Here is an 18,731-nt window from a genome sequence, read left to right as displayed (position 1 = left end):
AAAACATCACCCACGATCTCGGCAGTAAATGAATGGCTACAATAAAAGGTCATAAAAACCTTCCTTACCTTTATCCCATGGAGGCCTTCCAGCCAGTTTCAATGCAGTTTCGTCGAGTTCCTTTCTCTTGAGTTCTGCATAGCCTTTTTCTGTTTTCCTGAAGGCTGGAACACGTCGAATTCTTTTACGTTTCCCCCTGCGCCCGTTTGCAGGGCGTCCTGATTGTTTGTTTACATTGCTTGGGGTTTAATGACGTCACTCCCGCGATCCCGCGCTTTTCATGCTTGGTTCCAGTTCTCAACGTTCGCGGTCATTCAATATGGCGGCATGTTGAAACGACGCGTAACTTGCCGGTTTGTTCGGTTTACCTATCTTAGATCGAAGGTTCTGTGTGGAATACAAACTGTTTGAGGACATCTCTGCTGTAGAAGGAAAAGTTGTGCTGAAATTCGATCTTGGTGAGAATACAGAGCACGTTATAAAAAATATTATCTTGCGTCACAAACAACCTACTACACCAGGCGGCTGCACTGATCAGCGATGGATACAGAAATCAGCGAGTGTCCGAATTCATGCTGTGAATTAACTGACTGACTGCTTACCAAAGTGGCAACACCTATGTCAGCTGATAAGGGAGCGGTAATGTTGGATCGAAAATACTTTTATACCTCAGATGATTTTACATGGCATTGCATGGTAAGCGATGAAGAACAAAATGAACACGTCTTTACCCAGGTAAAAGTATATTTCTGATTTCGAGGAATATAAGCTTACGTTAATGTTTGTTGAAGTGTGCGAGAATTGGCAAGATCTGTTGGCTAAGTTTAATACAATAACATCGAAGAGTTGTTGCCTCATGAACGCTCAAACCCATCTACATCTAGCCATATGGCTAAATTCGAGATTTCTTGGATTTCTTATTTAAAGAAAAAACAACTTATAAAATAAAACGTTTTATTACGTAAACACCAATGAAATACCAGGTGAGCTTTCGCGCGAAAACTTGATATCTTCACATGTGAAAATAACATGTTATCTTCACATGTGAAAATATCACCTTTGCTATGGCTACATAATAAATCACACCTTTCACACCAAAAAACTATTAAAGTGAAATGGTTTGGTATTTCATTGGTGTTTATATAATGAATAGAGCATTTCATGGCCACTTGGAGATACGAAATTTCTCTTCTTGTGTTGAAAAAATATTCCACTAGTTCACTGCGCTCACTCGTGAAATATTTTTCAACACTCAAAGAGAAATTTCGTATCTCTGCGCTGCCATGTGCATGTCATATCCTCTATTTTTTAAATTGAGAGATTCCGAGCAATCTCAAATTTAGAGTGTTGCATTTGGAGAAGGAGACTCATGTGGGGAGACAAATCAGTCCCCAGGGACTCCCAGTTTTAAACAATAACTTTTTCTTGTCCTCAAAATTTGGGGACATCTAATGGCAAACTGCCAAAATCAATGTTTAAAAATAATAATTCTCTTCATTTCCTTGAAGCATAAATAATCCAAAAAAGAACCAAGCAGTCCCACTACTACTCTCCTATATCAATCATCCAGAGCTTGGCTAATTATAATGGTTTCACTGTCTTATAGGAGGATTTCCAATATGTTTTTTGGGATGTGGGATTGGCTTTATTTGAAGGGCAGAATTCAGGTATTTAATGAAAAATGGGGACAAGATTCTGGTTAGAAACTATGCGGAGTTGCCGAAAATAAGCTTCAGGATTACGGATTGCACAAAAATTTAATTGGGAATGATAAGATTGAGGAACCCTATTGGGGACCCTCATGTAGTCATTGTGGTCACACAATTGATTGAACTGGTCACCTGAGCTACATTTGTGGAGGCTGGCACCAACCCCCCTCTTTCTGACACAGGCACTGATACACTACATGTACATTTCTTTATGATTATAATTTATCAATCCACAGGTTTTTTTTCCAGTTGCCAGGTTTTTGGGCCTTTTCTAAAAACTGCAAGTTGGTTTTTCAGTTCATGCTGCAGGTTAGGCCCCTAAACCCAGATTAAAAATCATTGAATGGGAACAGAAAGTCAAGCCTGTAAAAATCCTCTGAATGAAAATTACCCTTCTCCCTTAGAAAAGGCTTGAGAATGAGCTTCATTTAACAATAAATATTTTCAAGAAGTTTATCTTAGCTTGAAACACTGTTTTGTTTTATTAATTTAAGTTTGATAAGGAAATTCGGCAGAGGTGGAATGCTGCTGTGGATGCCAGTTGCTTTGCATATAAGCTGGACCATGTGGAAGGGAGAGTTGTTCCGGGCAAATATCAAATTTATATTCAGGTACAGTATGATTGTAGTTGATGGGTGAGGGGGTTGAGGAACAAGGGAGAAGGAGAAAGGACATACGTCACATCCATGTATGTATAGGTAAAAAGGCAAAGGTGCACACAAGCCAAAGGCCCAAACAGCCGAAGGTTATCTTAGTTCCTTAGCATGAAGCATTCCTAGGAGTATTGCTACTCCCCCCTGGACAAGATGCTACATGTAGTCCATAGCAGGGTTACCCCCAGCAGTATGTTGCCGGTACCCATTTATACACTTGGGTAAAGAGAGGTCCAAGGTGGGGTAAAGTTTGTTGTCTATGGAAACCTCACGATGGGCGAGGCTTGAAGCGCGGACCTGCAGTTTGGGAGTTAGAGGTGTTAACTGCTCGGCAACACACACTTCCACACATATATAAAGGGATAACATTAGAAGTCATGTATATGCCAAGCAGGAGAGAAAGTAGCACTTAAAGTAGTTTTGCCAACTCGTAGTTAAGAGTCAATTTTCATTACTGGCTGAAAAGTTTAGGCAACTCCAGTTTGTCAAGGAGGGTCAACTTTCGTGTGATGAGTATGTGTACAAATTATGTAATGATGCTAGCATTCTTATTTTGAGTTTCCAGTCTGTTCATGATGTCTGACTTGATACATGTCACATTACTGTTTAGAAGAACTTAAAAATTTTCTTAACACCCTTGGAAGGTTTTCTGGAGCCATGAAAATCTTCAGTACTTTTTGTCATGAGACGTGTTTCGTGCCTTTAACTAGGGAAAAGTTAGCAGACATAGTCTGTTATCACAAGAAAAAATTTGTGAGACCGGATAGTAGGATATTGAAGGCAGAATATGCTAACCACCAGACTTTGAAGCAATTAACTGAACAATCTGCTATATGTTCAATTCACATACACACCCCATACCAGTAAATAAAAGGCTGAAATAGGGTAGCCTGATATTATGTTCTTATTCTTGAGATTAGTCTTCGTCCGGGGTTTCATAGCAAGCCAGGACTCAAGTGCTGGCACCAGTGTACTCTGAGCACAGGACCTGCCCTCAAACAAAATGGAAAAGCCTATTCTCAAACAGACTCTAACTTTCCCACCCTACTCAACCTTGGGCACCCTTGTACTTGAAAAAAAATCTTATAACAAAGAAAAATAAGAACGCGAGTCTTATTGGGATTCTTGAAACAAGTGTAAAGCTTAAAATACAGTTCAAATTAATGATATTATTTCTCTTACATAGCACAATGAAATGAGATTCAACAAGCGAAGACAGCCTCAAGTAATGAGCAGTGTGTCTCAACCTTTTAACCCAGACAAATTTAACTTCACTAAAGTAAAGAGTAAAGAGGTAATACCATAATAATAATGTTTGTTTGATAGGGTTAGTTTGACTTTTGTTGCACTCAATGACTTTTAACTGCTTACTATTGGTCTTCATCATGCTGTGGAGTTAATTTGCTGTGTGCAACTATTAGTAACACTTTGTTTGTCAGTGATTGATGTGTTTTTGATCTTGTGCATGTTGAGCTTCTTCAACCATTTTTACCAGTGTTATTTGGCCTGTCAGTTTTTTAGTAGGTACTAGTAATGGTTAAGAGGTGCATCATGGAAAAGGAACTGTGACAATGCAGAGGCACCCAACAACATTTTTGGTAAAAGATCTGTTCAGAGGAGAAAAAGTTACCTAGAATTTATTAAAGCTTGAGATAGGCTCTAAATTTCTGGACAACTATTCTACTTGTCTAAGATTTCTAATCCTTATCTAACTTTCCTAAGATTTTCAGAGGATGGAGTGTGTTTTTGCGTTTTATCACCAAGATATTATGATTATTGTTAAAAAAGGTCTCTTGAAAATTTTGGTTTAAAGAGAAAACGTTCCGTAGAAAATTCTAACAAAATTCTAACTTTTGACCACTGAGGCACTTCACAGTAGCTAACAATTTTGGATGAGATGACAATGCTACCCAAAACCTTCGAGATGACCAAAGTTCCCCTAAGACATCCAAAGAGATCAAATTTATCTGGGGCTGCCTAAAAACTATTTAGTTGCTTTTAGGAGGCCCGAATTAATCAAACAGGCTTCTAAAGCATAGCAAATACCACTTGATCACACTCTTGATAGCAAATACCACTTGATCACACTCTTGTTGTATTTGGAAACTTTTGGCCATTTACCTGTATGGGTACAACACACTCGAACTTTTCTGTTATAAAGTGAAAAATGAAAAATTTTAGCTACAGGCCAAAAAAAATATGACAGTCTTATAACTGTGTTTTTCACACAGGTTTTGTTTGAACTGTGTCCACATCACAGATCGCCAGGAGATGAACAAAATCTTATGATAATAAATATCAGTCCTTTGGAATATGGACATTGTTTGTTAGCTCCAGCTGTAAATAAATGCCTCCCACAGGTATGACAAATAACTTAGTTTATAATTACAGATGTCCCAGCTTGGTTATTTGTGAATCAAATGTGAAAACAGCCCACAATGATATCTTATTTTTGTGGTAAGAATGTAATGCATCAAATGTGGCTATAGTCTGTGAAAATGCCTGCAGAGGTTGAAGTAAGAACCTGGTTTTTAAAAAACCTGTTAGGCTAAAATTTGCCAGTTAGGCCCCTTCTGTATAAGAACCTGTTGTGCCTAAAATTTGAAACAGGTCCTCATTAATTTTTTTAAAAATCTATAAAAACATTCCGTTCACTTAAAAGTCAAATTTCAGCATCCTCCTTGGAGACTTTCCAGCTGGTGTCTTATCACTCCAACTGCAATGTAATGATATGCAGATTTTATAAAAGGAATAAGCTGAATTCCTCCTATAATTATACTCTTAGCTACAATGTATTTTTTCCTTCAGAGAATAAGAACCTATTTAAGAACCTAAATAGCCTAAATTTGTGTTATTTGTAAATAACATTTATGTAAGAACTTGTTTAGGTTAACTTGGGAAAATGCAGGTTCTTGCTCACAGGTTTTTAACTGTAGGCATCATAGCAAGCTAAAGAACATTTAGGTGGCAGATTAAGACATATTTTCTACAACTGTAGCTTGTACACTGTAAATATCTAACATTGAAAAACAAGGTAATGGAGGGAACGATTCAAAAAGAGCATACCCACCGGTTAATATTTCGAAACTCTTCTCTCGAATTTCTAGTGTTCATACTTACAACACACGTGCCTCAACCTCTGAACATTTTTATACTAAAGAATCTCGACTCAATGTCAAACGAAATGCTTTTTCGCGTGTTGGGGTCAAAATTTGGAATGGGATACCTCAAATTCTTAAAGAAAGACCGAAAAAAGCTTTTAAAAGATCACTAAAAGAAATGCTACTCGATTTCCTTGAAACTGAAGACTCCTATATTGATGTGGATACGATCATCGTGAAAATGAAAAAGTAATTCTCTTGTCCTTTATTTTCATTTTATTTTATTTTTAAAATTTCACTTTAATTATTGTCCTTGCATTTAAGTAGAACGTATCTATTTAATGTAAAATGTATATACCTATATAACGCCTAATTTCTTTGTATTTGTCTAGTTTGTTGTAAATTATGTAGCCTGGCCTGCCTCGAATAGCCTCGCTAACTGCAGGCCAGTCCCAATGTATCTTTTGCTATATTTTCAAATTTAAATAAAGTTGAAAGTTGAAAGCTGAAGTTTGTCCCAATGAGTGCTAGGTCTTTTGAAACATTTCCAGGTAAATACTTCTCTTGTGGAATTTTGCCAAAGAAGGTAAACGTTGTCGAAAAAAAGAAAAAGAGCTAAGCTATGCATACATGTACATTGAGCAAATTACAACTTATGAGATAAAGAAAGAGGCTTTTAAGTTTAACTTTTTGTTCTTGGGCTATAATATTGGCCATGAAGAAAAACTCAAAAACTTTGTATGACCAAATGAGAGCACTTAATGACTTATACTGTGGGAAACTAGTACTTTTGTTTCTTCGCTTAAATTTCAATGTTTCATCTGTCGTCTCGGGAAAAATTGAGATTCTTGGGAATGGAAATTTTATGACGTGTTTATTATTGCATCACTGACAGTTGTGTGTGGATTATGTTATAAGGTCCTAACAGAGGAATCAATACTGTTGGCTTTGGAAACATCTCTACTCAGTAACCACAGGTACATGTACACCTGTATTTAGTTGCCTTCTGGCCTTAAATTATTTCTATTGAGCCACCAGGATAGAAATCTCTTTATAGGAACGGCCGTGTGTATTTATACGCGGCCTTTCGTCCCTTAGGGTGGATTTCCACTGTCGCGTCAAACGTGCGTACCAGGTTCAACTTTTACGTTTACGCGCGACCTTTTACATGTGTACATTGCCCCCTAATTTATTTACGCACGTAAAAATTACACGGCAGTGGAAATTCATTCGTGAGTCATGATCACGTACTCCAAAGACACCTCGTACACCGTACACGTAAGCAAAAACATTACTGTTTTTGGTTTATGCTATTATTGTATTTTACGTGTATTTTACTCAAATCTCTCTTTCGTATTTGGGTCTGTGACAAGGTTGACTGTACCTGTGTATATTAAAATATGTTTTAATGAAATACTTTATGAAGTGTGTAAGCTCGTGTATAACTGATACTTAGGTAACTTATTTTTCTTAAGTACGACACCACATATTCCTAAGGGTTGTGCCAAATGGCAGTTAACTAGAATTAGCCTTTACTTGTATTCTTTTCCATGCCCGTCTTATTTTTAGAACCAAGTGTTTCCATCGGTAAGTTCCTTGGCCTCGTTATTCCGCGCGGCCAGCGTGCGGCTTGTGCGTTTCGGGTTACGTGGTTCAAGCGACTTTTTGAGGCGTTTCCCGGCCGTGCGTCTCGGATACTTCACGGAAATGCATTTAACGAGAAGGCCCGGGAAGACGCCGTACAGGGATTAGGCATTACAGTCTCCTAATAATGGACTAAAGTATGTATTGAAGAACTTTATCACTTTGTGGGAATTGACCTTCGAGCCACTCTATCAAAAGGAAAAAGCGGTGAAAATGAATTAGCTTGCGACAGTGCGTTTGGCAAATTTACCAGAGGCCGTATTGTTTAATAGTCCTGAAGAAAAGAGAAGAACGGAGAATAAAATACTGACATTGAGCTGGAAGTCAGGGAACATCCAATGGCAAGGTTTCCTCCTTTTTTTTCGAGTTAAAGGGACAGGTTCACGGTTTAGCGCATGCTCATTAATTAAATTACTTTTTTCCAATGTATTATTAATTCTATAGGTTAATAATCCCACTCTCATGTATCTCAGCGATCTCAGAGTGTATTTTACATTAGAAGTGTGTTTCAGGGTAACCTCAAGTAGGATGGAGGAGTACTAAAATCGCAGAAAAAAATTAGTGGATTATGCCAACACTATCAACGTTGAATTTATTGTTGACCCGAAGGTTTTATTCCATGGTTGATTAATTTACAGCTACAGTTTGCAAATATATAAAATGATCAAGTGCAAGTGACTACCAGGGGAGTGTGCAGATTGTTTTTTTTGACAACATTATGTCATGATGATATTGCTTGCATAGACGATACAGCATGTCACAGCAGAAAAAACAGCATTTTGATAAATGAGCATGCGCTGAACCGTGAACCTGTCTCTTTAAATACGTTATATTCGTTGTGAACCGAATAATCCGTGGAGAGAAATTAGCAAAAAAAAATTCATAAATTCATTATTTGTAAAAACAACTGTAGCGAGGTCTTCTGTTATCATTTGGAAAGAAATGCAAAGTATAGTGTAAGACAGGAGCCGTAATCGGCTCCTGGTGTAAGATGATAGGCAGGCCGAGTGATGTTGTCAGTGAAAGCCGTCCACAGACGTTTTCCCCTTATTCAGTGTGGATTTTTGCGAGCGAGTGCGAGGACCAGCGCGAAGTGATCAGCCGCTTTCGCCCTGGAGCGGACAATAAATCCCCCGTGGTTTTTATTTCATACGTCCGCTCCCACAGAGAGCTTTTACGAGGAAAAGTAGGCCACGCAATCCCTTGCAAGAACGCTAATTAGTTTGTGGTTTTGTGGCTTGCTCGCATGTCCTGATCTTTGCTGTGATTGGTCTTAACAAAGTGACAGTAAACATTCTTGAAATATTTCAAGTGTTCACGGTTTTCCCGGTCGCACTGTAAAAAATCCCCCAAGGTTTTTTTTTTTTCACACAGCACGCGCGCTGGACGAGATCTAAGGAGAAGTGTATTGAGAAAAAGAGGCTCCGTGAGCACGCTATTAATAGAATTAAACTACGTCAACTTTCCTGGATTCTTGCTCCAGGCGTTTTTACGATTTTTTTAGTTTTCAAACTTTTTATTCGTTCGAGAGTTCTGTTGCCCTTTCTTCCAGATTTTCATTAGGGATCTCATCTAATTTTCGCCCTAAGTACGGAAACGCAGGACACTGCCACTTTAACGCACTTAGTTCTATCGAAGTAAGAGATGCATTTTTTAAATCCAACACAATAAACTGTTCTGATAGCTTATTTTGCGGTAGGTTTACAATTTTACTACCGTAAGCATCATTTTTTACCTATTCAGACCGGGCGTTTTTGGGCTGAGACGGGAGAGGGGGTGGGAGTTCAAAGTCTCCTCATCTATAACTTTGGAACCGCTCATGATAAGGCTGTAGAAGTCGCGCGCAACTGGTTTTTCAAACTAACAAGTAGTAAATATTCCCCTATGATATTCAGTCCTTTGTCATCTCTGTCATCTTCAACCCCGGCACGATCTGAATGTGTAGATGGACTCTAAAGGAGCTTCTACTGGAAGGGCCTAACTCTTCTCAACATCGAATGTCAGACTTCTTTTCTCTTTCTTTGACTGCCAGTCTTCGATACGGAAAATAATATATAGATGACCGAAGAGTACAAGTACATTGATGAACATTTGTACACGATCCCTTTTGGCTTAACAATCTTACCGGCCTTACAAGCTTTTTCTGAATTTGCTGATCAGCTAGAATGTTTTGAGTTAATTAGTTTAATGAATGCTATATAGTTTTCCAAGCACTCCTTTGGAAAATTTTATTGTACAGGCTTGAAATGAATGTTTCTCTTCCTCAGAGCTACTGTATCGAGGTATGGAGGTCCTCTGGATCCACTTGTTCACTTTGGGATCATAGCTTTCAACTGCAAGCTCCGGCTTTGACGATATATCATTTACACCACCCAGTACATAAAGCGTTCCGTTAACACATACCATACTACCCGAAACACGTCTAGTATTCAAGCTTGCGATAGTTTGCCATTCATTTATAGCAACATTGTACACTTCACATGCAGAAGGCGAACCTTTAACCAATCCTGTAGCGAAAATCTTCCCTTGAGATGCGACACCGAAAGGACTACTTTCTATAACTTGCATGGTTGCAATTTTCTCCCATTTGCTCGTCACAGTGTCGTATCTGCCAGCTTTACTAAAATATCCACACCCAAGAACATACAGACAGTTGCCAGAGGTGACAACACATGAATAATTTCGGCTGTATCGAAGGTCAGGAGAAGATCGAACAGTTTGCCAGGCACACAATTCCTCATCATATCTTTTAATAACAGGTGAACTGCGTCGATCGGGGTGGCAGATAACATAGATTTTTCCTCCAAGGACCGCAAAGGAGCAATCATCACCGCCAGGGGAGAGCTTGATTTTAGCCCAGCTGTCAAAAGCAGGATCGTATCTTTCAGTGTCAACATAAAACACGTTAGAAAAGCTGTAGACCTGATTTCGGCATCTTATAAGCTGTGTGGTATGGTTTCGGTCTTCTGAAAATCCACCTGCCAATAGTTTCCACGTTTCTTTTTCAGGGAGGTAACAGTACGAGTGATTTCCCCCACGAACTACAATGGCGTGGGTTTCAATTCTTCTTGCCGACTGCACCAGAGTATCTTCGCTCGCAGTAATAACTAACTTTATAGCATCCACAACTTGCCTTGAACAAGAAACATTTTCTACAACCAGTTCGTTGGTCACGACATTCAGCAAATAGTCACGCGACAATGATGCCAGTCGAATGTGACGAAAGAGGCGCTCAAATTCGGCTTTTCGCTCGCTTTTGTCTTGTTCAATCCACTTTAATATGATTCTGAACACGTCTTCTTCATCTGGAACACAAATGTTTTCACTTGAAATCCACTTTTCAACCTCTTCGGCTTCCAACTTTAAAAATTCATCAGATTCAGCTACCGAAGCGAAATTGTTGTGTATAAACTTCGTGCATTTATCGACAAGTTCGTCACATCTATATTTTTGAGCGAAGCGAAGAGTTGAGATGCAATTTGTACTTGTCAGTTGTTTCTCTAGAAACCTTCCGGCCCTGGTTTTCAAACTTAGAAGAAGTAAATATTCCGCTGCGAAGATCAGTTCTTTGGCAGTTTCTTCATCTTTCACTTTAATGCTTCCAGTGTAGATGAAGTCCAAAACATCTGCCAGGATAGACTCCGAAATTTCCTCAAATCGAATGACTCCTTCTTCTTTTTCCTTCATGTCAGTCTTGAGGAGCTTCACAAAAAACGGACTTACCGCCGATAGTACATTTTTATGGGCTCTGAATTCCGTCCCTTCTTTCGCCACTAAGGTGATGTCGCACAAATAGGTTTCTCCGCGTTGCATGTTTAGTCGCCTCAGCAATTCCACACAGAAAGAGCTCTGTTCAGCTACACGGATTGGTTCTAAATCTTCCATGTTTATCGTTTGGATTCGATTTGACAAACTGTTAAAACGCTCAGTAAGGGATAGGCACGGCCTAACACGGGAAAGAAATTCACCAAGTGGCGACTGGGCAGACTCAAGTCGGGGAACAGGGAAATGACGACGTGTAGTAAACAGTAGGCTGTCATGCGCAGTATGTCTTTTGGTGTCATCATCACGCAACGCTCCTTCCCACAAAAGGAGGAACGTTTCGTGACGGACACGAAAAAAAATGGCTGCGCAGCATGCTCATTTGGGCGAATAGGATAGCCTGCCAAAGAAAGAAAAACATTGAAAAATAAACAAATGAAAATGTCAAGGCAAATAGTCGAGGACCAAGGAATTGCTACTCAAGCGACGTAACAGAATTTTAAGTAAATCCTGAAACCTATGTAGTAACTAGACAGCTCATAGTCCGAAGTTTAATTTTAGCAAAACCCTGTGTTACAAGATACTAACTATATAAATACAGTTATTAAAGTGTTTTTTTCAAATACCGACCCGTCCTTAAATTAAAACGTACAAAGCGTTTTATTATTATTATTATTAAAGTGTTATAACCGCACCCTCAGGGCGCTCTATGTCAAAACTGGCCAGTTAGACCAGTCTTTTTTGAAAATAAAATAGGCTTTTTTCGAAAGTTTCCGCCAGAAAACGGGTGCGGTCGAGCCAACCAGCTGTGATGCAATAGTCTGGGTACTACTAAAGATTTTCAATCTAAGACGAAATGCTAGATCTTTTTGTCTAGACGATTGTGTAGCTAGCCAATAAAACGTTTACTTGGGGAGTTTGGAGAGCACTCAAGAAGCTTGAGTTTCTCTCGGCATCCCAGCACCTTTCAAGTGTTCTCAATATTTCCCGCGTGCATACGTAATTCGTCATACGCACGTCAAGCATGCACCAATTCTTATTGATGTAGATTTTGTCTTATAAAATTCTGACAAGGTACTGCCTTACAGGTTTCATTTTTAATGGTCACACCCTATATTGTCCACATGACTGAAATTTAGGACTAATTACGTCTGATTTACCTGTTTTCATAATTATTAACTCTGGGAATGAAAGAGTGAGTATCTTTAATTTTCTGTAATATAGACAATGGAACCATGTCATCTTTAAACAAAACTATCTCCAATCATTATCTCATTTTTCTTCCAAACAAATCACACCTCAAGTTCAAGTCCCACTCTTGTCAAGCTAATTTGTTCCAGGTAGATTAAGACTAGCCTACAAGGCAGGCGTATTTTGTATCGCGCTTTCGTTAAAATAAAAGCGCCCACCCTCTGCAGGCTAGATAAAGACAGGAGGCTGTAATTGGTATATCATTTATGTGCTTGTTTATCTATTTATTAAAAATGTGTTTATCTGCTTTTGTTGTAGAGGATTTCATGTTGGTTTTAACAGCCTTTGTGCACATGCCTCAGTGAATCATCTTCATCTTCACACTTGGTACAGCCAGTATCCTTCTTATCTCGAGTCATCAGTGAGTTGCCCATGTGCATTTGTAATGGACGATATGCACACACTTAGAATTTGCTCACGTGGCCCATCATAAAACTCTTACTTCATAAAAGAAAAAAAATTAACAGAATTGCCAATTGTTCTGTTAAATGTGGAGCGCCTATCTCATATATACCGTGAAACCTTTGTTACACTGTGACGTTCAGACTGTTTATAGATTTATCTTCTGCGCCAAATTTTCTCAGCCAATTGCAGCTGGAAGGATCTAGCTGAATGACCTATGAGATCAACAAAATGTCAAGCGAAGAGAGTGTAACTGAGCTGAAGAACATTGGAAGTGAGGACGAAGAGGCCTCTATCTTTACTACTGAGAAGGTTGAATGACGTATTGGATTGTGCGTACTACTGAAAGGTTGACTGACGTTTTGGATTGTGCAGATGGTTGTGAATACAGTAAATTTCACAGGAAGGGAAATGAATCTAAAAATACACAAAAACAATTCTCAACAATATGACTCTCAGTGGTCAAAGCGGGTACTGTAGTAACTTTGGGGGACGGGCTCTTGTTATAATTAACAATATTTATTAATTTTCTCGGATAAACAGGAGGTCAGTCCCATTTGTAAAGATGTTTTTGAGGTCAGGAATTATCCAACAAATGCATTTGTTTTTGAGCTGGCACCAGAAACTGACGTCTGCTCTCTGGCAAGGTACTCTATAAAAAAAATTGCTCACAAAGTTTTAGTATTATTTGAGGCTACAAGAAGGGTGTCTATGTAACAATTTGAAGTGATTTGTTTGTAACTTTCAAGAAGCTTCTGAGGTAGTTTTGGACAAAAATGTAATTCTTACGAACTACTCCTTTTAAAGGTTTGGTTGTACATTAGATCAGCTGTGTCACGAAATTCACTAAAATTCAAACAGAGGAAACTGGGTGTGAGGCAAGAGAAATTGGGGTAAATTACGCAACAATGCTCAATATTTCGCAATTAAAAAAGGCCACTAAAGAGAAGAAGCTACGAAAAGAAAGGGCGGGAGCCGGAAATGCAAGGCCTTTAGGAGGCGTACCCCTTCTCCCTTTATCCTAACTAGAGCTGGTCGCTTTGGTCGCTTACGAAAGTGGTCGCAAGGATCGCCCCATATTAGCGAATCCGGATTCTGGAATCTGGGAAATTTGAACGGAATACAGTTCAAGAAATCCGGAATCCCACTAACGATTGGAGTTCAGAATCCAAGTTCCACTGACAAAGAATCCATTACCTGGAATGCGGAATCCACGGCGTGGAATCCAGCATCGAAGATTGTCTTGGGTTACCTTACAGTGTATATGGACAGACAAAAAGGGCGTCGACTGTAATTAAAAATTCGTGAAATGATTTCGGTCAGCGTTGAATCGTATAATAATCATATGTTATACGATCTCTTTTTCCAGGAAAATACACAAGGTCACGACGTATTTCATAGAGAATGAGATAGCCCACAACTTTCACATTATGCGAGGAACGAGATGTTATTCAAACTCCCAAATAAATGGAGCTGTGTGTCAAGAAGACGGCCAGCGATATTCAGTTCTTAGAGTGTTTTTGTGGCCAAGAAACCCTGTTCATGGTAGGAGAAACCTCTCAGCTGATCACTTTTCGGTCAAGTCGCTCTAAGTTTTCTCGTTTTGGATTATTTCGCCCGTCAAAGACCTTTCTTGCGTTCCGCTCCAGTGAGCGTACACAGTAAAACCAGATTTTGGTTTGGGTGGACGATTTTCTGCAAACGACTATGTATGAGATATATCACCGGGCCTCAAGCTAGTGCCTTTGTTCACGGTAATATTGGAAAGGTCTGTTTTTGTAAAGATTTTACCTTACACGGCTTGGAAGTTATTGCCTCACCGCGTTTTTATAACGACTTTAAGTTCCTTCAAAATTAAGTGGCTACGTATAACAAAGCTACATTTCGGGTGACCGTAACTCCAGGGTTCTTACAAAATGCCTCGGGTGACTTGAGGCACTTGATTAGTTACCCTTTGATCGATTTACAGTTGCGTTTGTAACCTACATTGTTGTTTTGTTCAACAGGTGCCAAAGACTTGAGTTCCTATCAGTCTGAGAGGCGACCTATTGCTGTGTACGAGTTTGCTGGCTCTTTGGCAATCAATAGTAAGACATTTCTACCTAAACCTTCAAGGAAATAAATTCCGTAAAATGTGACTTCTTTGTTTATTCGAAACATCCATGGAAAAAAACGGAAGACCCCATATTTTTTTCTTGGTCATTTAACACCCTCCAAAAGTTATATTTCGAGAATATACAAGGCATTTTTTTTTTCAAGTTGGACCGTATCGTCATGAAACTCACTCCGGTTATTTTAGCCTGCAAATACATCCGTCTCCCCCCGCCAGTAGGGATGTTTCGCAAGAGAGACGTCTGCGTTTCTGAACCAAAAAGCGGTGAGGAGTGAGCTAGAGACGACTGTATTCGCAGGCTATAGTTGTCTATTTTTTTATTGAAATTGGAAACTATAATATTGAAACTGAATGGTAAAAGGAAGAGCTATTTACACGTATTTTGCTTTTTAACATCTTTCAGCAAAAGAAAAATATGATTCATTTACCGAAGACGATTTTTGTGCCTACTTAAGTCGAGCTTCGCTAGCAGAAGAAGTGTTCATCAGACATAAGGAGGCGATACGAGAATTATTGTCCGTGAAGAATGCGACCTGATAATCAAGGATAAACGTCCGCAGTAAACAAGCAAACATGCAAACTGAGGAGTGATAATTTTGAAGGAAGGCTCAATGCTTCTCGAAAAAGCTAACCTGCGTCAGGCGAAAACGGGGAGGACAGGATGGGTAAAAGAGTTTAAGGGAGACTGCATGGGTACAGAAGGGACTCAGGAGACTTCAAAACAAGAAGGTTATTAGAGGGGTTCTGGATTGTTCTTTTGTTCGATGTACCTCGTGCAGTATCGCAGTCGTATCAAGGTCGACAGTTGCCTACGTACTACACAGTAGCCTTCAAATGTATTGTAGTTCGAGCATAATGGGGACTCGGTAGTTTTTCTCGTATACCACAATAATGATTGAGTTGATCCGATAGATTGGCATGAAATTCTAGCTATTTTGGTGCTTTGTTCTTTTAATTTTAGACGCACTTGAGATTGTACACCAATAAAGAAGTTGTAAACCAAAGATCTAGAGTACTTACCATTTACATGGGAAGTCTGCAAATTTTGTTTGCAAACTACCGCCTAACTTTTGGTGCTGACACGAAAAGCTACCCAGTATAGTGTAAACACCTTTCCGATATGTGACTCTCCACTTTAGAGATACGCGCGGCCCAGCATTGCTCTGTTAAGGTTGATTTCCACTGACGCGTTTTTGGCTACGCACGTTGACGCACGTAAATTTTATTCACTTGAATAAAATAGAAGCAAGATAAAAGTGCTGAGCTTCGAAACAAGAAGTTGAGAGAGGTTCACCTTTTACGCTTACGAGCGACCTTTCATGCATTGCCTCTATTTTATTTGCGAACGTAAATGTTACGCACGTACTCATGTAAAATTTACGTGACACTGGAAATCAACCCTTACAGAAATCGCGCCGAAATCACTGTTCTTTTGTGTGAACAGAAACCCTATCCGGTGTGGGTTTCGTTGCGACGCAAAAGCCATCCGGTATGGTATGAACATAGCTTTAAACTACCGTGTAATACTCCCGGGGGGAGGGGGTACTGCCATATATGGGCTATATAGGTGTGAAGGGTATGGTGAAGGGTGCCGCTGTGAAGGGTATGGTTTTCAAGCAGTTTACTCTAGGATAGGGTACAGTGGAACCCGTTAATACGACCACCGTTGGGCCATAAAATCCTGGTCGTAATAACGAGGTGGTCGCATTAACGGGGTCTTCAAAATAATAAAATGAGTCAATGCTTTTTACGTTTGGTTTGAAAGAATATGGCCGTAATAACGAGGTGGTCTTATAAACGGGGTGTTCGTAAGGCGGGGTTCCACTGTATATAAATCAGAGCGTTTGGGTCTAGAATAGGGTATCATTTTTCAGGAACCTGATCAGTTGGTTGAAGATTTTATCTACACTAGGGATTGTGGTATAATGTTTTGTTTTGGCTAGACTGTGCTAGTGACCTGAGTGGTTTCTGGAAAACAGCTACTCTAGGATAGGGGGATTTGGGGAGTTTACTCTAGTATAGGGTAGCAAAATTCAGCTGAGCTAGCTCTGGTATAGGTTAAGGGTTCCAGGGTCCCAGCGGCACATCCCCACCCAGAAATTCCTAAAGTACCCCCCCTCCCTCGGGGTAACAACAAACGCCTTTGCTTTATGAATGTTCATGCGAAGAAAGGAGGGGGGCTTTCGTGAACTTCTTGGAAACCACATCACCCCGCTTTAAAGAATCTAGGACCACTGTCTCAGAGATATTTCAGGATCTTGAAAACCGCAAGCTCAGTTAAATTTTTATTATCCAAGTTAGACCATGTTGAAAATCAATTCCAGATGATAAATTAATATTGATTTTTCTTGGTTAATTTTACTCTGTTTCTCATCCAATTCTATTACCAAAACATGCCTAAACGGACTAAATAGAGCCTAAAACAAAAACCTTACAAAACAAAACTCACATATCTTTAGCTGAATGTACTCACTGAATAATGCCTCTAACTCCAAGTTCAAAACCGACAAAGTCAAGAAAATGTCAATTAAACCGGCCAGGAAAAACAGGCAATTACATAATAGTAAAGGAATATTTATTTGGGTTTATTACTACATATATATTGACTCCTCTTCAGTCGAATTAAGTCGACTCCGATCCTCCTTTGCCCCCCCCCCCCTCCAGCAGGGGGAGACGGTTGGGGTATTCCCTACAACGGCCTATACCGGGATGCTCCGCCCGAAAGGGGTACTTGTTTCAGGCTTCAGTTATATAAAAAATTCATTCCAAGGGTTTAGACAAGGGATGCAGTCAGTTTCGTAAGTAGCTATTTGAAAGGGTGCCATTTTAAAATGAAGACACAAAACGTGGTATCTTTTGTGCCAAAGAAAGAAACACTTGTGAAGGCAAAACCACAGTGACAAACCAGTGAGGGTCTGCCGTATCTTGATCCAGTAGACCTGGATCACAACAACAAAATTAGTCCGTTGATAACTCCTCATGAACAAACTGGACACGCGGGGCGTGAACCTAAACTGACTGACAAGACTAAGACGATTATTATCACAATACAGTATTATTTTTGTATTCCGAAGGATTTTAGAACCGAACAATGAGGAACAAATAAACACACTTGCATATACCAAGAACACATCTAGCAACTGTTTATTTCACCGTCTTACATCATCACAGGTTTGGTAACCACTTGGTCTGGACTGCGAAGTCCAGAGTTTTTACCGCTTTCTAAATTACTATCATCATCAACAACAGGTACAGCAATAACACTAGACTTAGGAGAAATCTCATTGTCTACTTCAGACTGAATTCGTAACCTTGTTTCGGGAACGAAAGGTTCCCTCTGAAAATCTAAGGGTGGATTATGCTCCACCATTTCTGGTGTGACGATTTCCTTATGGGCACTCATGCCTCTGGCATCATCAGGTATCAAATGATTAGCATGCACATAGCGACGAGCATTACCGGGAACTCGAACTAGGTAGGTTTCTGGACCCTTCACAGCCACAATTGTACCTGGTATCCATTTCTCCTTCCCTCCCCTGGTGTTTTGTACTCTAACTGGTTGATACAAATCAAAACTTCGCCCCTTGGGGTGCAGCCTATCCCTGTATAATTTTGAAGCTTTATGCTAATTTTCTACATGCCTTTATAAATTGTAAACTGGGTTTCACCAAGGAGAGGTGTGTCCTGAGTTCTCTCTTCAAAAACAGTTGTGCAGGAGTCTTGTCTGTTGTGGTGTGGGGTTTGTTTCTGCAGCAGAAGAGGACATTAGCCGCCCTGTGCTGAACTGACCCCTTCTCAAGACAAGACTGATACATGGCCTTGAAGGACTGCACATATCTCTCAGCTAAGCCATTAGTGGAGGGATGATATGGGGGACATAAAGTGTGCTTGATGCAATTCACCTTTAAAAATGACTTGAACTCTCCAGCAACAAATTGTGGGCCATTGTCGCTGACTAATTCATGTGGCAATCCATAGCGAGCAAACAAAGCTCTTTAAGCCTCTATGGTAGCATTTGCTGTACTGCCGGTCATAAGAAAGACTTCCATCCATTTAGAGTGGCTGTCAACCGCAAGAAGAAATTGTTGACCCTTCA

General features: G+C 39.7%; 2 protein-coding genes across 3 annotated transcripts; one reads left to right on the top strand and one right to left on the bottom strand.

Annotated features, from left to right (window-relative positions):
• Positions 1 to 292: 292 nt before the first annotated feature.
• On the top strand, positions 293 to 15,637 carry LOC140953076 (GDP-D-glucose phosphorylase 1-like). Of its 2 annotated transcripts, XM_073402572.1 has the most exons (10): positions 293 to 735; positions 2,204 to 2,320; positions 3,549 to 3,656; positions 4,594 to 4,722; positions 6,382 to 6,440; positions 12,379 to 12,481; positions 13,066 to 13,169; positions 13,892 to 14,067; positions 14,529 to 14,609; positions 15,039 to 15,637. In XM_073402572.1, exons 1-10 carry the CDS (start codon positions 619 to 621, stop codon positions 15,170 to 15,172), a joined length of 1,128 nt encoding a protein of 375 aa, XP_073258673.1. In that variant the 5' UTR covers positions 293 to 618; the 3' UTR covers positions 15,173 to 15,637. The 2 variants fall into 2 exon arrangements, with proteins under 2 accessions (XP_073258673.1, XP_073258674.1); XM_073402573.1 differs by lacking the exon at positions 4,594 to 4,722.
• On the bottom strand, positions 8,540 to 11,114 carry LOC140953064 (kelch-like protein 21). The gene has a single exon (XM_073402551.1). It carries the CDS (start codon positions 10,990 to 10,992, stop codon positions 9,292 to 9,294), a length of 1,701 nt encoding a protein of 566 aa, XP_073258652.1. The 5' UTR covers positions 10,993 to 11,114; the 3' UTR covers positions 8,540 to 9,291.
• Positions 15,638 to 18,731: the final 3,094 nt, after the last annotated feature.

Source organism: Porites lutea, chromosome 11, assembly GCF_958299795.1.
Source record: "Porites lutea chromosome 11, jaPorLute2.1, whole genome shotgun sequence".
Classification (NCBI taxonomy): Eukaryota; Metazoa; Cnidaria; class Anthozoa; order Scleractinia; family Poritidae; genus Porites; species Porites lutea.
Note: the sequence above shows the minus strand (reverse complement) of the source record. Positions and strands in the feature narration are given on the sequence as shown.

Excerpts from the sequence above, each read along its gene's own strand:
- LOC140953076 (XM_073402572.1), top strand. The coding sequence starts at position 619 with ATGTCAGCTGATAAGGGAGCGGTAATGTTGGATCGAAAATACTTTTAT. Across the intron at positions 12,482-13,065 it reads CTTCTTATCTCGAGTCATCA|GAGGTCAGTCCCATTTGTAA; the intron begins GTGAGTTGCCCA and ends TCGGATAAACAG. Across the intron at positions 14,068-14,528 it reads GCCAAGAAACCCTGTTCATG|GTGCCAAAGACTTGAGTTCC; the intron begins GTAGGAGAAACC and ends TTTGTTCAACAG.
- LOC140953064 (XM_073402551.1), bottom strand. The coding sequence starts at position 10,992 with ATGGAAGATTTAGAACCAATCCGTGTAGCTGAACAGAGCTCTTTCTGT.